This window comes from Ascaphus truei, chromosome 7 (assembly GCF_040206685.1).
Source record: "Ascaphus truei isolate aAscTru1 chromosome 7, aAscTru1.hap1, whole genome shotgun sequence".
NCBI lineage: Eukaryota > Metazoa > Chordata > Amphibia > Anura > Ascaphidae > Ascaphus > Ascaphus truei.
In genome coordinates, this window is record NC_134489.1 from 73,647,821 (window position 1) to 73,671,327 (window position 23,507).

The following is a 23,507-nucleotide window of genomic DNA, read 5'->3' on the forward strand; positions in this document are numbered from 1 at the left end:
CCTCTTTCTCTTTCCCTCTCCCTCTCTTTCCCTCTCCCTCTCTTTCCCTCTCCCTCTCTTTTTCTCTCTCTTTCTCTCTCGTTTTCTCTCGTTTTCTCTCTTTCTTTCTCTCTCTCTCTTTCTCTCTTGTTCACAGCGCTCCGGCCCCCCCTTCACAGCTCCTCCCCCCCTTCACAGCTCCCTCCCCCCCCCCACATACATACATACATACATACATACATACATACATACATACAGGTAAACCCCGTTATAGTGCGACCCCGTTATAACGTGGTTTTCACGTGGCTCGCGCACACTGCTCCCCTGCGCACACTGCTCGCACAAGCACACTGCTCGCACAGCGCACTGCTCGCACAGCGCACTGCTCGCACAGCGCGCACTGCTCGCACAGCGCGCACTGCTCGCACAGCGCGCACTGCTCGCACAGCGCGCACTGCTCGCACAGCGCGCACTGCTCGCACCAGCGCGCACTGCTCGCACAGCACACTCCCCCTCCCTACCTTTGGTGTCGGCTGCTGAGATCAGAGCGGAGCTGGCATCAGGAGGAGGGGGGGGGTGTCGGGAGGAGGGGGGGGGGTGAGTGAGGAGGCAGGCTGGGACTCGGAGGGCCCGCGTGGGGCTATGCCGAGGAGGGGGGGTGAATTAGGAGCAGGCGGGGACTCGAGGGCCGCGTGGTATATGCCGAGGAGGGGGGGTGAGTGAGGAGCAGGCTGGGACTCGGAGGGCCGCCGAGGGCTATGCCGAAAAGGGGGTGTAGGTGTTGGGGCATGGGGGGGGGAGGAAATGGATGCCGGTGGTGGGAGGTAAGGAGCAGTTTGTGGCTGGACTCGCCGTTGCTAGGGGACGTGTAGGGCTTCCGGCCACCTCTTCCTTCCTTCCTTCCCTCCTCACTCCCTCCCCTCCCGATCAGGCGCGCGGCGGCCATTTTTTTTTTAATTAGCGCGACCCCGGGTCTAGCGCGGTCAGATCGGGTGGCCCCCGAGGACCCGCGCTATATCGGGGTTTACCTGTATGTGTGTATATATATATATATGTGTATGTGTATGTGTATGTGTATGTGTATGTGTATGTGTGTATATATATATTAGCTGATATACCCAGCGTCTCCCATGATTTACCCCCCTTCACAGCTGACTGGCCCCCACGTTTACAGCTCCGTCTCCCCCCTCCTTCACAGCTGCGGTCTCCCCTCCCTGCCCCCCCACATCAGTTTCCACCACCCTGGCCCCCACATCCACTGTCCCCCGCGCCTTGCACGTCACATCACTTCCCCCCCCACCCTTGCACCTCACATCACTCCCCCCCCCCACCCTTGCACCTCACATCACTCCCCACCCCACACTTGCACATCACATCACTTCCACCCCCCCCACACTTGCACCTCACATCACTTCCACCCCCCCACACTTGCACCTCACATCACTTCCACCCCCCCACACTTGCACCTCACATCACTTCCACCCCCCCACACTTGCACCTCACATCACTTCCACCCCCCCCACACTTGCACCTCACATTACCCCCCCCTGCATCACCCCCCCGGGCCCCCACCACACAGACTGTCTCCCATACACACACACACTCTCCCATACACACACACACACACACACACACACACACACACACACACACACACACACACACACACACACACACACACACACACACACACACACACACACACACACACACACACACACAGACAAACTGGAGTAAGAGGCACTAGTTTGGAGGTGAGTGCCGGTGGGGAGAGGAGGGGGGTTTGGGGGGGAGGAAAGGGCGGCGATCGTAGCAGGAGGCTCCCCGTCTCCCTCCACCGGCCGCCCCAGAATACAGACAGCCGTGCCGCGCCCACTACTGCCCTGCCCTCCTTTCACCACCCTTCGCGACCATCTCCCGCCCTGCGCGGGCAACCAGGGCAAGGGCGTGGGGGAACGTAGCACCGAGGGGGAAGGGACCGCCCGTCCCAGGGGACAGTCGGCCACGCCCGCTACTGCCCTGCTCTCCCCCCCGGCGCACATCTCCCCCCCCCGCGGCCATCTTCCCCTCCCCCCCCCGCAGCCCACCACACCGCGCGGGGAGTGTGTGAGGCGGCGGGTCGGGTGCAGGTGGCAGCCGGCGGTGCGGGTTGAGGTGTGGAGCGGCGGGTGGATGGCGGGGGTGGATGGTACCTAGAGGCTCAGGAACGGCGTGTGGCTCTCGAGGAGAGTGAGTCACCTAATGGAGAGTGAGTCCAAGAGGCGCATGCGGTGTGAGGGGGTGGTGTCACTGTCACGCCCTGCGTGACCTTGACGTCAGGCCACCCCGCAGGCCAATGAGGTGTGGGTGCAACAGGCATACAATTTTTTTTCTGATAGATATCTATCTATATTATTGTTTTTCATTCCATACAATGAGCCTTAGTATATGGTGTTAATGTGACTTGGTCTGGATCAAATAACCTTGCTACTGTTTGTTTTTGATACTTTGTCCTTTTTTTTCCCTTGAAAATGAGCAGTAGTAATAGGAATAAAAACTCACATGACACATTTGTAGTCTTGTCTGTGAGCTTGTCTAGTACCTCTTCTGTTTTAGATGCAGTTTCACTTAGAATAAATGTGACCGAATGACAGCAATACATTTAAGGGGTTTAAAACTAAGTGATGAATGCCTTAGAAGACAGAAGTACTATCAAATAATTTTTAAACGTATGAAAACTTTTACTTCTCAGTTACTGCAGAATTCTGAATGGAGGGGGGTATTGTCAGTGTTGTTGACTCCACCCTGGGCAGTAGGTAATTGTAGCCTCCCAAAGTCTGAGCGTTCAAAGGGCAGAATGATAGACTGGTAAGACAGATATAAGGTTAGTAAAAGTCACCCTAATCATCAGGCTATTTTGTCAGAATAAACTTTCAAAGTACTGTAGACTGCTATACATTTTACGTTTTTGTTTTTTTCTTTAATATGGAATTGGCCATCTAACTTTAACCTGTTAAATGTATCGGAGCCATTAGTTCAATTTGTTCCTAGGTGGCACTGTGTTTCAGTGGTTAAACGTTAGCATAAAAAATGGATGTGAACGAATATGCTGTTTTCCTCTACATGTGCTGCTACTTCCTCATGGCTGCCCAAGAAATGAACAGCCTGTTAAATCTGAGACTTTTTTTTCCCCATGAAGCCACAACACAATTTTATGTTTATAACAAAATTCTACGTCTTCAAAAACTACAGAAGGGTGCTTGCAGGCAGCTACTTTTGTGCTTTTTTGTGTTTTCTTCTGGTAATCTGCCAAATTATCTATTAAGACCATTCAATTCATACCCACAAAAACACACACACACACACATATATATATATATATGCATGCAATGTATTTCTAATATGATTTTTTTGGTTTTGTTTTAGATCAATGATTCATTTTCTCCTGAAAATGCTTTATTTTTTTTATCTGTGCATATAGTTATCATATTCTTGGCCTGTGTTAATACAAGTTCCCCCCCCCCCCCCCCCCCCCCCCTTGCACCACACATCACATAACCAAGCCAATAAAAGTTAGTGGTTTAACAGAAATAGGAGAAAATATTGTTTCCTTTAACCAAGGTTTTGCTGGAAAAATAAAACTTTGCATGGGTCCAAAATTCTTGTGTGTTAGAAAAAAGATGATCTGTTAGAATTGCTTTTTTTGAAAGCTGTTTCCTAGGAGTTACATGTTCAGTTACTAGAAACCTTGTGCTGCACATGAGCCAGATGCCAATGTCACCTGCTGAATGCTAATTGGCAAGAAGGGCTTGTGAATAGTCATCACCTGCATAGATGTGTAACACTGGCTGATTATGCATTTAAGCAGGAGAAGAGGATTAAGTTCAACAGAGGTGAATGGCTGAACAGCTGTTATAGCTAAGGAGGAAGGTGTTACCAAAACGGGGAACTGGAACTTGTAGCAAGAACATCTGTGATTTCTTGGTATTGTGTAAAATCCAACTTGGAACACACCTCAGACTTTTTACAGGAAGAAAGAGACCATTGTAGTGTCATAAGCAAATTAGTTAAAATGTATTTAAGAGAAACGAATTGGTTAAAAATGTTTAAGAAAATAAGTCGCTGGTCCTTTTTCTTTTTACACCCATTTTGGGTTAGAGGTGCTCACCTAGTGGGACCGATAGAACTAATTGGTGGAATGTCAGTGATGTATACAAGATTTGAATTAATGTTTCTTCCACCTAAAGTTGTGTAGGGCCCCTTACTGTCCAAGGATCAGCATGGAAGGAGGAAGAAAGGGGGGGTGTTCTCCACTTGAAGCAAGTTAAAAATGTCACAAGATAATTGTAACTAATTGTGAAATAACACCCAAGTCTTAATTTACAATATCTGCAAACATTTCCAAAACAACTGATGCGTTTTTCATAAGGCATCCATCATCAACATTAAAAACCATACTACTGCAATTATTTCACATTGGTGGATTGAAAGTACTTTATTTGAATATGTAGAACTGCTTTGGGCCATCTTAACTGCTGCAACATACTGTACTTCTGTATTTGTAGGAGTTGTTAGACAAATTACTGAAAAACTAAATGTTTTGCTCCATAGTCTGTGAAAGTATTGCCCTACTTTCATATTAAAGAAGGCTTCCTATGCAACTTCTGTCAAATAGAAGTGTAGAAATTGACAAGTGACAATTGATTTAGTGGTCTTTAAAGATCCCTGATCAGTATCTGTTCGTCACCTGAATCGAAAGCAGTAACTGCTTATGAAGTAACATAAAGTATCTTAAAGAGGCATTACTATTGTCAGAATAATGGGCTCCTCCCCCTGCAATAAGCAGGGGTTACATTTCATCATCATTTTTTTTTATTTTCTAAAGTAAATACAGGCCTCTGTTTTTTTGTTTCAAATGGTTTTATTAGGCATTGATACAACATTTGTCATCGTACAATCAACATAGCCTAATTCGTGAACAGTTTTACATTTTTTAGGAGGAAAAGAATAGACAACCTAAATTGACGTGGTGAGGGGAGCCTTCAGAGAGAGAAGGGGGGGGGGGGTCTCATATTGGATATTGAGTTATGTAGCTTTATCTAGTCGGTTAGCTTTGTCTAGTTAGTAGGATCCAAGGCTCCTAAATTTTGTAGAATGCGAATAGATTTTGTCTAAGGGTAGCCGTTAGCTTTTCCATGAGCATCACCTCACTGATTCTCTTTTTGATCGTCCTTATCGCAGGTGTAGTTATTCTCTTCCAGGAGGCCGCAACTTCACATCTAGCCGCTGTGAGGATTAAGGAGATCAATTTCCTAGTTGGTCGGTCAATTCTGGGGATTGGCCTGGCCAGTAGAAGGTTAGTGGTTCAATAGGCAGTTCCAGGTCAGTGACCTCTTTTATCAGAATTTGGACCTTGGCCCAGTATTTCACAATTTCCGGACATGTCCACCAGATGTGGGCCATGTCCCCTCTATGACCACAACCTCTCCAACATAGATCTGATGCCAGGGGGTAGATTTGGTTTAATCGTGCTGGGGTAAGATACCAGAAAAACATGATTTTATAAATATTCTCTTTTGTTGTGGTGCATATAGAAGTTTCTGAGGCTGCCTTCCAGATTTCTTCCCACGTCTCTCTTTCTATATCAATGTTTAAATCTGCCGCCCATTTGACCATATAGTCATGTAGAGGAGGGGTCGACGATCTCTCGAGTTCACTGTATATTTCCGATATTAGACCTTTTTGATAGGTCTTAGTTTTACAGAGATACTCAAATTTTGTAAGAGAAGTGAATTCCGGGAATGGGCATGTTTTTTTGGTTAAAATGTCTGATTTGAAGGAACTTAAATGTATCTAATTCTTAAATGTTGTATTTGGCCCTTAAATCTTGATAGCTCAGAAGCTTCCCAAGGCTTAAAAGATCGGCAATCGTCCCAACTCCCCTCGCACTTAGTTGGTCGAACGGCTTGGATCCGCATCCTGGTGGGAATTTTGGGTTATTTAGGATGGGCGTCAACTGGGAGTTAGAAGAGGACAGGCCATATTTAGTTTTACATCTAGACCAGACTTCCCACGTATGTAGCGTAGCCTTTAATTTAAGGTTATGGGTTTGTTTATCTCCTTTGTCCAGGCTCCAGAGGCAAGCTAACAGAAGGCATTGTGGCATAATAGGACTCTATTTGAACCCAGCAACAAAGGGCTGGGTCTGTATTCCACGTTACTGCCTGTTTCAGTTGAGCGGCTTGATAATATTTATTTATATCCGGTACCCCCATGCCTCCTCTGGCTCGTGATGCCAACAAGATTGATCTCGCGATTCTGGGTCTTTTACCCTGCCAAATAAAATGAAACAGTCTATTTTGAATGTTTTTTAGATCAGTGCCAGGGACATGGACCGGGAGTGTTTGAAAGAAATATAATATTCTTGGGAGTATGCTCATGTTTACAGAAATCATTCTCCCGATCCATGAGATCTGGTAACCTTCCTACTGATCCAATTTTTTTTGATCTTTTCCCACAACGCTGGGTAGTTATCACGATATAGAGCTTGATGGTGTCTTGACACATTAACTCCCAGGTATTTAACGTATGAAGGACACCACCTATAGCTAAAGTTCAATTTGAGTAGTTTTACTTCGGGGTCTGGGAGACTAAGATTTAGGGCCTCTGATTTGTCGCTGTTGATTTTGTAACCTGATATCTTTCCAAAATCCGTCAGTTCCTTTTGAAGGTTAGGAAGGGAAGTTTGGGGTTTGCTTAAAGTTAGAATGATATCGTCAGCGAATAGTAATATTTTGTAATTCGTTTTTCCAATAAGAATGCCCTGAATATTTGGGTTATTTTGTATTTTGAACGCTAGTGGTTCGATCGTGAGGGCAAAAAGGAGGGGGGACAGGGGGCAGCCTTGGCGTGTACCGTTTTTAATGTGGAACCTCTCAGAATTTCCACCAGGGAGTCTAACCGTGGTGGACGGATTCTGATAGAGTGCTCTGACGCCCTCGAGAAATGAGTCTTTGAAGCCAAAATTTATCACTGTTTGATCCAGAAAGAGCCGGTCTATTCTGTCGAATGCCTTCTCTGCGTCCAAGCTTAATAGCATTGCCTTTGAGCCTGATATGTGGACATGGTCGACTATGTTAATTATTTTCCGGGTATTGTCCGATGCCTGGCGGCCCAAGACAAACCCGACTTGGTCTATGTGGATTAGCCTGGGTAAAATGGGGTTAAGCCTGTTCGCCAGTATTTTACTGTACAATTTCAGATCCTTGTTCAGTAATGATATTGGTCTGTAACTTCCGCACTGAGTTGGATCCCTCCCTTCTTTATGTATTATGTCCAGGTTAGCTGATGACATTGATGGCTGGATAGGATTACCTTCTAAAAATGAGTTGAACAAATTCAATAAGTGGGTGGACAGTATGGGTAGAAATTTCTTATAATAGACATTTGTGAAGCCATCAGGGCCCGGCGTTTTGGAAGATTTTGATGTTTTTACAGCTGCTTTCAATTCTTCCAGTGATATTTTTGCGTTTAGGCTAGCATTTTCCATCTCCGTAAGGGAGGGGAGCGTACATTCGTCTAGATATTCTACTATAGGCTTTAGTTCGTCATTTTTTGGGTTAGCAGAGTGAGCTCTCAGGTTATATAGCTTGGTGTAAAATTTAGTAAATTCTTCTGCTATTTTGTCCTCGTTATAGATTGTTTCACCAGATTTATTTTTAATCGCCGTTATTTGTGATCTTTTTTGTACTCCCCGCAACTTACTGGCAAGAAGTCTGTCAGCCTTGTTTCCCTTGTCATAATACCTCTGACCCGTCCATTTAAGAGCCTTTTCTACGTTTTCCAGTTGGATCTCTTTCAAATCGGTTCTAGCAGTTGTCAGCCGTTTATAAATTTTCCGAGAAGGGTTTGATTTGTGCTGCTGCTCTAATTTGATAATTTTTTTCTGTAAGCTCTTTGGTTAGTTTAGTTTTAACTTTTTTCCTGTGGGAGGCTATTGAGATGAAATTTCCTCGAATTGTCGCCTTATGGGCTTCCCACAGGGTTGCTGGAGATGTGACCGACCCTGCATTTATTCTGAAGTAATCCATAAGGGATTTTTTAATCTCCTTTTCTATCTCGGGGTGGTTCAGTAGGGAGTCATTTAATTTCCAGCTTTATGAGACTATTTTGACAAATGGAATGGATAGGGTCAGGGTGATGGGAGCATGATCCGACCACGTAATTGGGCCAATGTCTGAGTTAGCGGCGGCCTCTAGGACGTTCTTGGTTGCCAGGAAGTAGTCGATACGGGAGTAGGTCTGGTGAGGGGCCGAATAAAAAGTAAAGTCTCTTTGCCCCTGGTGCTGTGTTCTCCAAATGTCCACCAAAGAAAACTCCCCCATAATATCTTTAATTTTAATGGGATTGGGTTGAATGAAGACGTCCTGGGGCAGACGATATGTCTTCAGTCGGGTTGAGAGCCATGTTAAGGTCTCCTGCTGTGAGTATTGAGGACATGTACGCCGGGTCTATTTCTTCCAGAAGTTTTTTTTAGAAAATCTGTCTGGTTTTCATTTGGGGCGTAGAGGTTAATTAGGGCGATTGCCAATCCCGAGAGTGAGCCATAGACCACAATAAATCTACCCTCTGGATCCGTCTTTACTTTTGTTAAATTAAATGGAGTGCCCCGACGAATCAGAATAGCAACTCCTTGACGTTTACTACTAAAAGATGAGAAATAGCTCATCGGATATGCGTTTTGGGCGGGTCGTGAGATGTGAAATGCGTCTCCTGCAAGAAAACAATGTCCCCGCCTGACTTTTTTATTTCCTGAAGGGCAAGTCTCCTTTTCCGGTTATTATTCAAGCCCTTTACATTCAGGGAGACAATTTTATTTGACCTTTGGTGCGCCATTTTGTCTGTATTGCTTATTGTAACTTAGAGTCTGTCCTTTCCCACTTAGGACAGGTGGTTTTAGTTCTATGCCTAGCGTAAGCGTAGTACAAAGAGAATCAGAGTGCTTCTCCTCAAGCCTGAGGTTAGAGTCGGGGGAGAAGGGGAATTTCAAGGATCAGTGCTTTTAGGTGTCAGTTGCATAAATTGCATACATAACATACATAGTATCAATCGTTTTTTTTGTAGTGCTCTACACCATTGTTGGTTCTTAGACCTGGGGGAAAGGAGGGGGGGGCATAGAATGGGGAGGGTGGGGGGTGTAGTGAGGCCACGCAGGCATGGCCCTTAGTTAAAGACTTTGTTATCCTGCGTCCCTCGCAATTGGCGGCATGCAGGCTGCTTATCTAAGGTAGTTGGTCTCCCTATATGCTCTCATCTGAGATCTCTCGCCAGGCTTTCCCTTACAGCGTATGCACAGGGTTTTGATTGCGAAGGAGGGGGGGGGGTTAGGGAGGGAGGGGAAAAGGGGGGAAAGGGGGGGAGGGAAAGGGAGGGGAGGAGAGGGGAAGGGGGGGAGGGAGGGATACAGAGGATTATATCTTGTGTGTTGCTATTGTGTGTTGCTATTATTATAACTGTTTCTATTCTACATAACCACATATAACTTATTTAACTAAAATGAATTAACATATACTAATCTAGTGAAAAAAGAAGAAAATAAACTTTTTCTCACAACTACTCCTTACAGACCCGTCAGGATAGCGTTGACTTCGAGTGTCTCTGAAAAGACCACTGGACCTGGGTGGGTTGGTCCAGGGGTCTGCATTGTCTGCTATAATGGTAGGTCATTGTTATTTTTGCCCTCCGTAACTGCGTCTCTGCACTTCGTGTATGGAGTCGCAGGCCTTCCCTCGGCCGAGGGGGTTGAAGGGGAGCAGGGTGTGGTTGATGAGATGCAGGCGGCTCCGGTCGTTGTAATATCAGGATCTGGGAGCGTCTAGTGGGCCGCATCGGATGATCTCGTTGGGCAGGGTGTTGTTCAGTGAGAGTGTGTCACGGTCAGTCCGTGGAGTCTCTGCATCAGCAGCATCGTGGAGTAGAATGGGAACACCGTCCAACAGGCGGAGTGAAGTCCCTCGGCTCTTGGTCACCTTGCTTTTCAGGAGTGTTCGGATCATCAGGGGATCCTCCGTGGGTGTAAGTATCTCAGGGGAATTCTCATTTATCCCGTGACTCTTTCTGACCCGCCAATCTCATTGAGGCTCTCACCGGCAGATCTTCCGTATCACGGGGATGGTCTCGGTCTGGTTCAGGAGCTCGTGGCCTCACGAGGGACAAGCCGAAGGCCTTTGCCAGGTGTTCCATGTCGTCTGAGTGTAACGTATTTCCCTTTGTTATTAACGATGAGCTTAAAAGGGAAGCCCCATTTGTATTTGATGCCTTTCTCTCGTAGGAGAAGAGTGAGGGGGCGCATTTCTTTTCGACGGTTTATAGTCGGCTTTGATAAATCATTATATATTTGGAGCGACTCCTCGCGGAATTGAATAGTGTCCCGCTCTCGACAGGCCCCGATGATTTTTTCCTTAGTCGAGTAACTATGAAGCCGGATTATTACGTCTCGGCGGCGGTTGGTATCGTCCGACCTCGGGCCCAGCGCACGATGGGCACGGTCTATTTCGAGATCTCGTTGATCCAGATCGTTGCATATCATAGTAAATAGGTCCGTCAGGTTCTCTTTGAGCTGACCAGGCAGAACCGTTTCAGGGATGCCGCGAATTCTTAAATTCTGGCGGCGATCCCGGTTCTCCTGGTCCTCTAGCCCAGGGGGGCGCAAACTTTTTTCCCTGCGCCCCCCTGCCGGCTGTCCCCTCACTCCCGCGCCCCCCTCCCAACCCCAACTTACCCGCGCTCCGGCGTAATGACGTCACGTTGCCATAGCAACGTGACGTCACATGACCTCGCAGCGTCATTTTGACGCCGCGTTGCCATGGCGACACAGGGAGGAAGCCGCCGGAGCCACGGTAAGTTAGGTTTACAGAGGCCCTGCAGCTCCCCCGGCACTTAATTTAAGTGCCTTCGGGAAGCGCGCGGGGCCTCTAAACCCCGCGCCCCCCGTCAGCAGTCTCGCGCCCCCCCTGGGGGTCGCGCCCCACAGTTTGCGCACCGCTGTTCTAGCCCATCCTTCAGAGAGAAGACTTCATTGCCTAGACGGATTATTTCATCATCGGCGTCAGATTGATGTCTAAGGACCTCTTCAAGTCTGCTCTCTAGGGTTGTGGTTCTTTCTGTTAGGCCCTGGATGTCCTGTTTTATTTCTGTCACTGCGTCTTTAAGGTCAGCCTGCAGGGTTCTGTACAGCTTACCGTGGAGTTCCTCCAGGTAGGATTTGGTGATTCCCTCGTCCGAGGGGAGGCTGTCTCCAGACTTCCCAGCTCCTTCAGGGTCAGGCGGCCCAGATTTGGCTCCTCGTGCGCCTGGCGGGGATCCGCCATCTTGCTTCCTTGCTCCCGTGTCGGAGCTTTGCCGCGCCGGAGCAAAGTACTTAGTTACTCCCTGCGCGGCCTGATTTTTCCCCTTCTGTGACATGGCTGGTGCTTCAGCGGTTGGGGAGGGCACTTTTGGCGGTTTTTCTCGCCGTATGAAAGCGCTTAATTAGGCGTTTATGCGAGCTGGTCTCCGGAGCTCTCCTCTTACCCGACTGCTACGGATGACGTCATCGGCACGCCCCCCAGGCCTCTGTTTAAGGGGGCATCGCAATACTTTAGTCAGTTTGAGAACAACTACAATTAAATATAATTATTTTGTGACAGGAGAAGCCAAAGTTGTAATACATGGTTGCATTAAATGAATAAAGGTTATACATTCAGTTTACAGGCATTTCATGGACAGTTAGAGAGATCATTATGGGCATATGTAACATTTACAGACAGGGTGAAAATTGTCGGGAGAGGTAGGATAAACCTTCCATGTGTTAGAAGAGACCCTGCCTCAAGGATCTTACATTCTATAAGGCAGGGTAAGTTGAAACATTGGGTACAGTGGATGAGGTGGGTTGGTGAGTTTCAGAATGCAATTGAGCAGCTGTAACATTACCAAACGGCGGCAGTCTTTGGCTGACTCCTTTGGGGCGACTCCGGTATTATGTCCCAGAGATTCTTTTGTAGAAATGGAAAAAGCAGCACACATTGTTGCTGTGATTATACCAAAAGCGCCTTGAATACAATAAAAGTTTACATAGGGCGACGCGCGCAGACACGAACTGCAGGGCGACAGATCTGGGATTTTGTTTTCTGCTAGTGACAGCCGCGTCACGTGAACGGTTCAGCCAAATGACAGCGAACCGACAACGCCTACGCCACGCCTCCCTGTCTCCTCCGGTTGCCTGGTTTCGGTAATTGAAAACGGCACGAGAACATGTGCCCAACCGGAGCTGGTATAATCAAAGCCTATCTCTGTTCAGATATGGGGGGGGGGGGGGGGGCAGTAAATGCACACGCTGGCTTGGTGGACAGGGCACTGAAGGCATATTGGGAGAGGTCTTTGGCATCTTAGGGAGAGGTCTTTGGGGCGAATCGGGTGTTTCCAGAGGTTATTTTGTAGAAATGAAAAAGGAGTCTAGCAGCACACAGTATCTCAGGTCAGACATACATTTATTTTCGTGGTCATCTGCGCTTCCAACCAAAGGTTTTAAATTGCAATCGTCTATTCTCAGTTTCTGATTATTTTTGGACCTCTCCTATTGATCTAAATGTTGGTGATCACTTCTAACACTGGCACATATTCGGGTATTAGGATGGATTATCTATATCTGTTACTTGCTGCGCACGTTTGTTTGCCTTATTTGTACAGTGTTAGAGGCCAGCATACAGGCTTATGATACTACAAATAGTTATGTAATGAAGTTTATAGTATTTGTTTTTTCTAGGTAGGTAATCTTGGCTGGTTTCATATTGTAAATTCTGTACACATGTGCTACTTGCGATATTTTGACAATACAAGTGTTTGTTTTTATGCATTTATTTAAAATATACGTATAAATGTATAAGGGGCGTCTCAGTGAGTAAAGACACTGACTGGCACTGAGTATGAAGAAGGGGAACCTGGTTCAATTCCTGTTGTTGGCTTCTTGTGACCTTGGGCAAGTCACTTTATCTCCCTGTGCCCCAGGCACCAAAAAACAGAATTGTATGCTCTACGGGGCATGGACTGTCTGCAAAATGTCTCTGTAAAGCGCTAAGTACAAACTCTTATTTATTATTATTTTTGTATATGCGAAGTGAAGATGCAAATTTAGTTTGTGTTTATTTTTATTAACGTGGCATATTCTGTAGCGGACACGGTACTATGGGGGAACAGAATTGAATAAATTACATAAACGATGACATACCAAATAACGCTACCCACGACCCATCACAGCGCTGACCCTGTGAAACCAACTCAACTGTGGCAAGTAACACAGATCAAGAAGCTTCCTAAAGAGTGCGACAATACACTCAACAAGAGAACTTGGAGTAATGAGGCTCAAGCCTCGGTATCCAATATCACCACTGACAGATTTAATCTGTCAGTCAGAACAGAACGGTCATACCAAATAAGGACAAACAAGCTCAAACAGATATAAAAGGTAATGAGGGTCCTGCTCATGAGAGCTATGAGTGAATTACAGTGCTATACTTAACCTGTTAGAAACTTTTCTTGAAACGTTATTTTATATTCGCTTCACAATTACAATCTAGCGCACAGTACTTGAGACACAATTTTGCAGACCCAGTCCCTTCCCCAACGTGTTTACAATTTGTTTGGTGCCTGAGGAATAGGGGGATTAAGTGACATCCAGGGTCACCTTTGATTCAAAGAGTGCCAATGTTTTTCAGAGTCGGTGCCTTTAATAACCTAGTCACTCCTTTTTGGCATTCCCCAAATGACTGCAGGTGTTGATTATCGCATTATAACCAACTTCTAAACACATCGCACAATATACAATTTTTATTCTGGTTGCCACATACGGCACACCTGTGAGCACGTGACCTGCATACGGGACAAGGGTTAATGCACAACTCGCAAGCTGGCTCACTTTTTCACCTTCGTAAAGGTCACTCAAATGAACAATATCTTCCCTCAATCTGTCCCCATAAACCATCTGTCACAAACAGCACACAAGTAAGCATGTGACTTAGATGTGCAACCAGGGTTAATACACACAGCTACTCTAGCCAGCTCACCTTTCTCCTATGCAAGGTACTTTCAATTAGTTGATATTAACCCCATACTCAATTGCAATCATATCTTTCCGCTTCCACCACCCAAGAAATGTGCAAAAATATGTAATTAATATACATCTGCCAGGGTCTCGAGTCCCTATTTATCACAGAAAAAAATATGTACTTAACACACACATCTGTTATAGCAAAATGTGTCAGAAAATGTAAAAACACACTACAAAGCGTGCAACAGTTTATTCAGAGCCCCAAAGTATTACTTAGTAAAGTTTTAATATATATAAATATACAGTGCTTAAATTCCAGAAACAGGATTACAAAAAATGCAGCAGTTTCTTAAAATAACAGGATAAAACATAGAACAGAAATCCCTATATCGATGAATAAACGCACGTATGACTTCCTTTCTCTAATACTTAGAAACATGTGAGTCATATCAATAGATTCAGGCGATTTTAGGATGGCTGTAACCTAAGTTTGACGGTCTTGCTTCTAATTTGAATGACAAATGGATATCTGTCCTTGGCAGGTCTTACCCATGTAGTGTGTGGTCTTATTGCATGCGTCACCTTGCAACAATGAAAAATATGTACCTGTTATGTGGCGTAGATGACGTCACATGATATTCTAATTTTTAATAAAATCTCTAACTTGTGGGTCACCTCTCTGGGATGCACAAGTGATATCTCAGCAATGTTAGTTTTCTTTGAGGCTGACAGACTAGTATCTGGCTATTGTTTATGACCTTAACGACAAATGTCCCTTACATGTCACTTTTAGTGGGCATCAGTGATTGCTTAATCAAGATTATATTTTCTGAAAGTGGATGGTCAAATAAAAGTTGCACCTGAATACCTCCTTGTTTAGTTACTATGTTCAAACTAAACATAGTGCATTCAATTTGTTTCCCATTCTGTTTTAGGGTCCACCACTTTTCCTTGTGTTTTCAATGCAGCCAATTCCTCCCCCCTCCCTTCCCCCGCAGAAGTTTAAGTTACTAGTATCTTGCCACATGACAAGTCTTGCTCTTTAAAAAAAAAAAACATGGTAACCGTTAGACGGTGGAGAGCTTCATTTTAACCTCCCGGACACTTAATATTCCAAATGCAAATACTGTATCAGGAACAAAGCATCGTATTTTAGGAATAAAAACAGCTGTGGAAAGGGCAATATTAAATCTTCTAAATTAAAGTATAAACATAGAATGGAAAAGGAAAATGGGGATCAACACGGGGTCTGCTGCTTTAAAAGTAGTAAACATGACCTCTAATAAGATGCGTGACATGATTCCAGACACAACTTGCCTAGCCCTTTCGCATTGTAAAATGCCGTGTCCTGGGGGAAAAAATCCCATTATTATCTGTGTGCTTATTAGGGTGTTAAAATGTTTTTCCAAGCTTAGAATATTAAAAGTGGAATCATTTAAGAAAAGAAAACACAATTGCACAAATGTTGAGATTTACTTTGCCACTCATGTCACAACCACCCGTGGCACTGACAATGTGAAAATGCATTAGTGGTTTTCAGTTGATGAGTCGTAAAAGTTGTGATATACAGTATCAATTTTAGCAGTCTAATGCATTTGTATGCTGACCAGCATGTTATCTATATAAGGGGTGCGCAAACTTGTTTTTTTTTTTATCAGTCTAAAATGTATGGATCTGTTTGAATTTAGATTATGCAAGTAAAAAGTAGTTGAAAACTGCACCTAACTCAAGGTAATAGGACAACCGTGCTGGTATGTAGCTGTTTTATATACATATTACATTGTTCTGTTGCTGGCTTTAAGGGCAAAGTGTTCAATTTTGCAATTTTATTAATCTCACATGGGCTTTCTTACAGCTATTTTTTTGATAAACTAAAGTGGTGAACAGAAAGCGCAAACCCATATATAAAATACATTGATTGTGTGCTCGTGATAAATATCAGTGACAATCTGAGCATTAACCAATATGATTAATTGGAAATGACTTAATGCTCATAAATCAGGTGCTGCCAGATACCTGCGGTCTCCCAACCGCAATAACCTCTTGCTCCTACTATAATCCCTACGCTCACACACATTTTTAACTCCTCCCTCTGCTCTGGAACCTTTCCATCCTCCTTCAAACATGCAACAGTCATACCATTACTCAAAAACAGCAAGCTTGACCCTACCTGTCTTTCTAACTATCGACCTGTCTCCCTCCTGCCTTTTGCCTCTAAACTCCTTGAACGTCTTGTATTCTCTCGCTTGCTCCATTTTCTCAACACCTATTCTCTCCTAGACACTCTACAATCTGGCTTCCGCACTGCTCACTCCACCGAAACAGCCCTCACTAAAATAACTGACGACCTCCATGCTGCCAAAGACAGAGGTCATTACATTCTGCTCATATTACTCGACCTCTCTGCAGCATTTGATACAGTGGACCACCCTCTTCTCCTCCACATTCTCCATACTCTAGGTATTCGGAACAAAGCTCTATCCTGGATCTCATCCTACCTCTCCCATCGTACTTTCAGTGTCTCTTCTGCTAACACCTCCTCCTTCTCTATTGATCTGTCTGTGGGGGTACCCCAGGGCTCTGTCCTGGGACCTCTTCTCTTTTCTCTGTACACACTCTCTAGGTGACCTAATAACATCTTTTGGGTTTAATTATCACCTCTATGCCGACGACACACAAATATACTTTTCAACACCTGACCTTACACCTGCTGTACAAACCAAAGTTTCTGAATGTCTCTCTGCTATATCATCCTGGATGGCCCTCCGACGCCTTAAACTCAACATGGCTAAAACAGAGCTCCTCATACTTCCTCCCAAACCTGGCCCTACTACCTCCTTCCACATTACTGTTGGAACTACCATCATTCACCAGTAGCCCAAGCACGCTGCCTAGGGGTCACACTCGACTCCTCTCTCACATTCGCCCCTCACATTCAAAACATTTCTAAAACTTGTCGCTTTTTCAATATAACAAAGATACGCCCTTTCCTTTCCTCTGTTGCTCGACTGCTAAAACTCTGGCTCAGGCCCTCATTCTCTCCCGTCTTGATTACTGCAACCTCCTGCTGTCCGGCCTTCCTGCCTCTCACCTGTCTCCCCTACAATCTATCCTAAATGCTGCTGCCAGAATCACTCTACTCTTTCCTAGATCTGTCTCAGCATCTCCCCTCATGAAATCCCTCTCCTGGCTTCCGATCAAATCCCGCATCTCACACTCCATTCTTCTCCTCACTTTTAAAGCTTTACATTCTTCTGCCCCTCCTTACATCTCATCCCTAATTTCTCGTTATGCACCATCCAGACTCTTGCATTCTTCTCAAGGATATCTTCTTTCTACCCCTTTTGTATCTAAAGCCCTCTCCCGCCTTAAACCTTTTTCACTGACTGCCCCACACCTCTGGAATGCCCTTCCCCTCAGTACCCAACTAGCACCCTCTCTATCCACCTTTAAGACCCACCTTAAGACACACTTGCTTAAAGAAGCATATGAATAGCACTGTGGATATTTGAACACATGATACATAAGCTTGGCCCCCTGCAGACGCACTTACCAGAACTCCCTCCTACTGTCTCTGTACGTTCTCCCTACCTACCAATTAGACTGTAAGCTCCTCGGGGCAGGGACTCCTCTTCCGAAATGTTACTTTTATGTCTAAAGCACTTATTCCCATGATCTGTTATTTATATTATCTGTTATTTATTTGATTACCACATGTATTACTACTGTGAAGCGCTATGTACATTAATGGCGCTATATAAATAAAGACATACAATACAATACAACACAAGGTGCAAGCAATAGGAATCCACGGCGCAAACTGGGTAAATAGTAAATAAAATGTGTGAACAAACCCTGGCGCAAACTGTAACTATTGCGCAGGGTTTGTTCCCACATATTATTCACTATTCACCCAGTTTGCGCCGTGGATACCTGTTGCTTGCAGCTATTTTTTGATGCATAATATTTATTAGTTTAAGTTCCATTTGATTCAAATTGTGTGGTAGCAACTGTATGTTAGACCCGGGGCGCGCAAACTTTTTTATTTGCTGCGCCCCCATGCCTGCTCTCCTCTGTCGGTGCACCCTTATCTCGTGTGGCGTCACGTGACCCGCGACATCATTTGACGTCACGTTACCGTGGCAACCGTGACGTTAATGGAAATGACGCCGCGTTGCCATGGTCACGCATCCTGAAGCTGGCTGAACCTCGGTTAGTAGAGGTTGCAGAGACCTCACGCGGTCCCCCGGCATTTAATTTAAATGCCTTGTGGAAGAGGGCGGGAGCTCTACAACCGCCTGCTCCCCCCCCCCCCAAAAAAAACTTGCGCCCCCCAATTTGCGCACCTCTGTGTTAGACTGTTATTATTTTTACAAATCTGAAATAAGTAATCAAACTATAAATGTTATTGATCTAATTTGGATGTATTTTAAATCTGATTTTTAAGTGAGCTATAAACATTATTAAGATAAATATATTCTTATCGGGTGCAATGGATTTTTTTCCCCTTCAATATCTTGATTAATTAAAAATGAATATAGGTTAAAATTATTATTTTTACTTTGACTACAAGCGATATGGGATTGGTACTGGTACTTGTCAAAGACTGTACACTTAAATGCTTCTGTCTTTCCATATTTATTTATTTTTATGTTGGATGCACAGCAAATATTTATCTTCACGATTTTATATTTAAAGTCATGAAACACACATTTACTTATATAAGTGTAAAAACAAAACACAACAAAAGCCATTTTAATTGGCCAAAGCATACTAATTTACAAGCAATCTTCAGAGATCTCCAGCACAAAATAAGTAGGAAAGGCTTTTTAAAACACTGCAAAAAATGATTGTACAATAGTATAGTGGGGATGCCGTTTTTAAAGTTAAGGACTGGAAATACACGAGACAATCTTTATCACCATTCTCTAGAGCAGTGTTTCCCAATTAAATTTAGTCGTGGAACCCTTTTTTATTTTGTACAATAGAATGGAACACCTTAAATATTTTTAGCGTAGCACATGAAAAAAAAAAAGAGATCCGCCGCAGACGACAATTTTTCTTGGTTCAAGATCAAATACCTTTAAATTGAAAGTTACATTTTTGCAGGGGGAAGGCAACTACACGTTTTGTCCTCTTTCATGTCCCATAAACAAATGCAGCCGTCCTGTATACGTGCCCATCAGGGGGAAAAAAATGATACGGCTTTACTCTTACTTATATGATAATTATAGCATCAGATTCTTTGTTTATTATTATGGTGTGGGGGGGTAAGGGACCCGCAGTGGATTGGTGTCTCCGCCCATCCTGGCGGCTGCAATTTTTAAATGTTTTATTTTTTCGCAAAACACTTAATTTTACCTCACGGAACATCGGGGTTTTTTTAAAAGTCCCCCACTATCCCAATACATTTTTAAAGACCTCAGGGTTCCACGGGACCCCATTTGGGAAATGCTGCTCTACAATATACGTGTTATTCCTTTACTATAACACACACACACACCCCACACACACCCACACACACCCCACACACCCCACACACCCCACACACCCCACACACCCCACACACCCCACACACCCCACACACCCCACACACCCCACACACCCCACACACCCCACACACACACACACACTCTATATATATATATATATATATATATATATATATATACACACACACACACACACACACACACACACACACACACACACACACACACACACCTCACTCCTTCCTATACACTTCCCCCTATACACTTTCCCTCACTCCTTCCTATACACCTCCCCTGCTCGCTCTCACCTTTCTATACTGCCATACACTTTCCTTATAAGTAGATATCCCATGCCTCTCTTGTCACTGCTCTCCTGCTCTGGCGCGAGCTGTAACCACCACCCTCCCCACCCTTCCTCCCTGCACTCCCTTCTCATGCACCTCGCTCTCCACTTTCTTCACCGGCAGCTTTTGCCACGGGTCATCTTCCCCGAACGAGCAGCGTGCAGAGCCGGAGCTTCCCGCACGAGCCTCAGTGGAGCAAACAGTCTGTCTCTTTGTGGCTGCTCACCCTCTCCACAGCCGCTATGGAGGAGTGGGGGGAGAGGGGGTGGAGGAGAGCCATGGTGGAACCCCTGGGACTGCTCCGTGGAACCCAAGGTTTCCACGGAACCACATTTGGGAAACACTGCTCTAGAACATCTCTGACTGAATTGGGTGGCCAGTTTATCATTGCCTTTTTTCTATAAATGTTATCCGTACATTAACCGCTCAGTGATCGCGTATTTCTTGTTTTGATAAATAAACTGAATGAGGAGGTCTGACCTGAATCTGGTCTGCAAACTGGTGCATTTTTGCTAATTGTTTCAGTAATTAGAAATTTTTTAAGTAATTTTGTGCGTTCTTGTGATCTAACAATGCAAGGATTTTATTTTCATTTTGTCTCAGAAAAATGATGTATTTGCTATTGACTTGCTTTGGGTTAAACTAAGACTTTTTTTTGTTTTGTTTGTGTTCCAGACAGGGGATTTGACATCTGTGCAGTTAACAGCAGGTCCAAATAGATGGGAAGTATTGACTCCAGCTCAGGCTGCTTTAAAGGATGAAGCTGGAAATATAGTACAATTTCCAGGTGGTGCTACAGTAACATCAAGTGGACAGTATGTGCTGCCCATTCAAACCCTACAAAACCAACATCTGTTTTCTGTAGCACCGGGATCAGACACCGCTAATGGTACTTTATCCAATGTACAGTACCAAGTAATACCACAACTCCAAACAGCTGATGGTCAGCAGGTCCAACTTGGCTTCACCACATCTTCAGATAATGGGGGCATAGACCAAGAAGCTGGTCAAATTCAGCATTCAAGTGGGCCCGTCCCTGTACAGATTCAAGGTGTTACCATTGGGGGCTCATCCTTCCCTGGCCAAACACAGGTTGTTGGACTTCCCGGTAACATCACGTTTGTTCCCATTAACAGTGTTGACCTAGATTCATTAGGTCTGTCTGGCAGCTCTGAAGCCATGACAGCAGGCATTACTGCAGATGGACATTTGATAAGTGCAGGACAAGCCATAGACGGTTCTGATACTCCTGAAAGGACTGCAGTACATGGGCATGTTTCTCCTGAAGCTGGTGATACCAATTCGGATACAGATTTGTTTGTGCCAACTTCTTCATCTCAGCTTCCTGTTACTATAGACAGTACAGGTATGCTTCAGCAAAGTGCAGACAGTTTGGCTGACAGCTCAAGCGGGCAGGTGCAAACATCTGATCTTCAGGGAAATTACATCCATGCTTCAATCTCTGACGAGTCACAGAACATTCAGGTCGCCACTTCACAAGCGATGGTACAGCATATCCAGCTTCAAGAAAGCCAGCAGGCTACCAGTCAAGCCCAACTTGTGCAGAGTATTGCACAGCAGGCAATCCAAGCTGTTCAGGCAGGAGGTCAAGGCATATCTTCACAAGCTCTGCAGAACCTTCAGTTACAACTGAACCCGGGAACGTTCCTAATTCAGGCTCAAACAGTGACTCCTTCTGGCCAGATTGCCTGGCAAACATTTCAAGTGCAAGGTGTACAAAACTTGCAAAACTTACAGCTTCAGAATTCCTCTGCTCAACAAATTACATTAACACCAGTGCAGACTCTCACACTTGGCCAAGTTTCAGGAGGGGGAACTCCAGTTAGTTTAAGCACCGGTCAGTTGCCAAATCTACAAACTGTTACAGTAAACTCTGTTGATGCTGCGGGCATTCACTTGCAGCATGGAGATAATTCTGACAGCCCTACAGGTATGTTTAAAAAAAAAAAAAGTTTTTTTAAATGATTTTTCTGTTTTAAAACGTAGTGCAGTGGGGCATGCAAGAGAACACTTTGCAGAAGAGGAGCAACAAAAGTATTGACGAGTTAAGATTCAGTAACAAGAAAGTGAATATTCATAATGGCACCACTTTGTTGCTTTAACTGCATGCTCTATTGATTTATTATTTTTAAACAAGAAAGATGCAGGGCTTCCAAAAAGTTGTAACATGGCGGAGATATGCGCTCTGAAATATTCCGCTTATTTTTCTCTCTTTAAAAATCATTGTTTATTGTAGAGCAGCTTTTTCCTATTCAGTTTCCGTTTCAGTTTACATGTGTGTTCTTATTTCTATGGCATTGTAGAATGTTAATTGAACGCTTTAAATCTGCTTAACCAATTGCAGTTATCTGTACATTTCCTTGGTGGCTGTGGCTTTCAGTGGGTTTGCATGGTTACTTCTTAATATAAATCTCTCGCAAACGCAGCACTGCTCAGATTTTGCAGCACATATTTGCCAACAACTCAGACCCAAAGTTACTAAACAGTGCTATTCCTTAGCACAGAGGAGCTCAAACTTTTCAGTCCGCGCCCCCTCCTTACCTTGTCTCCGGAGTCAAATGACGCAGCAGGGTCACGTGACGTCACGTTGCCATGGCATCGTGACATCACGTGGCCCCGCGGCGTCATTTGATGCCACATTGCCAAAGGCAAGGGAAGTTGCAGAGGCCTCACGCGATCCCCCAGCATTTAATTTAAATGCCTTGGGAAAGAGTGTCGGGCCTCTGTAACCGCTGCTCCCCCCAGTTTGCGCAGCCCTCCCTTAGCACACCTTGTGTCCAGTTTTCTTGAAGGCTTGACACGTAACTTTGGGATGGTAATATTGAGTACTGATAACTACTGCACTTTTTCCACCATTTTTTACTCTTATTACCTGTAGAGGTGCTATGGATTATGCTTTTTTGTTATGGGCTGTAGTTGAGCCGTCCTGTTTATTTACCACCTTTTCAAACAGAATATTAAAATCCCTCTTTAATTTGTCTTCTTGGGGGTTAATATGAACTTTATCGCCAACTGAGATGTAATTGCATGAAACAGAAGACTGGTTCCTCTTCTCCCGCCCGAACCCTGACGTCCCCCCGCCCCAACAATTAACATGTTGGCACCATATGTCAGGATGAATAAATGATTTGCAAATGTGATGTTCACAATGTAGTTGTCACACTAAAAATGAAATGTTAAAATTACAATTTCCATTCAAGTAGCGGTTGTATTGTGAAGTTGGCATGGTCAGTATTGTTGCCTGGCAATTTCAGTTAAATCAGTGTAGGCAAGTTGAATTGTGATTGAAATTGCCTGTTGAAAATATTAGTTTCTGTGGATGAAAAGGAGATACAGAATCAAACATTTGAACTAGAAGAAATACATACAAGAATTATAACATTCTTGATTACAGGTCTTTTTAATAAGTGTAATTCAATACCTGTTGAGCCATAACCTGTATCTGTAATTATCATTGCTTTAGAAATATTGAGTCTTAAGTACACTCAAATTTGAGAACATTTAAAGTGTGTGTATTTTCTTTGTGAAACCTGCCAACATCTGTACTGCATTGTTTGACTTCTCTAAAACTGAAATGGGTTGTGTGTGTGTGTGTTTTATTTAAATAAT

At 44.5% G+C, this 23,507-nt stretch overlaps 1 protein-coding gene across 4 annotated transcripts in view; it reads left to right on the plus strand.

Moving 5' to 3' along the window:
• The window catches only part of SP3 (Sp3 transcription factor), a 39,743-nt gene that overhangs the window by 5,898 nt on the left and 10,338 nt on the right, over positions 1–23,507 (plus strand). For all 4 annotated transcript variants that reach the window (XM_075609040.1, XM_075609039.1, XM_075609042.1 and 1 more), the window contains one exon: positions 20,553–21,828. In XM_075609040.1, coding sequence (XP_075465155.1) covers positions 20,553–21,828 — 1,276 coding nt within the window. The remainder of the gene's footprint in view (positions 1–20,552; positions 21,829–23,507) is intronic.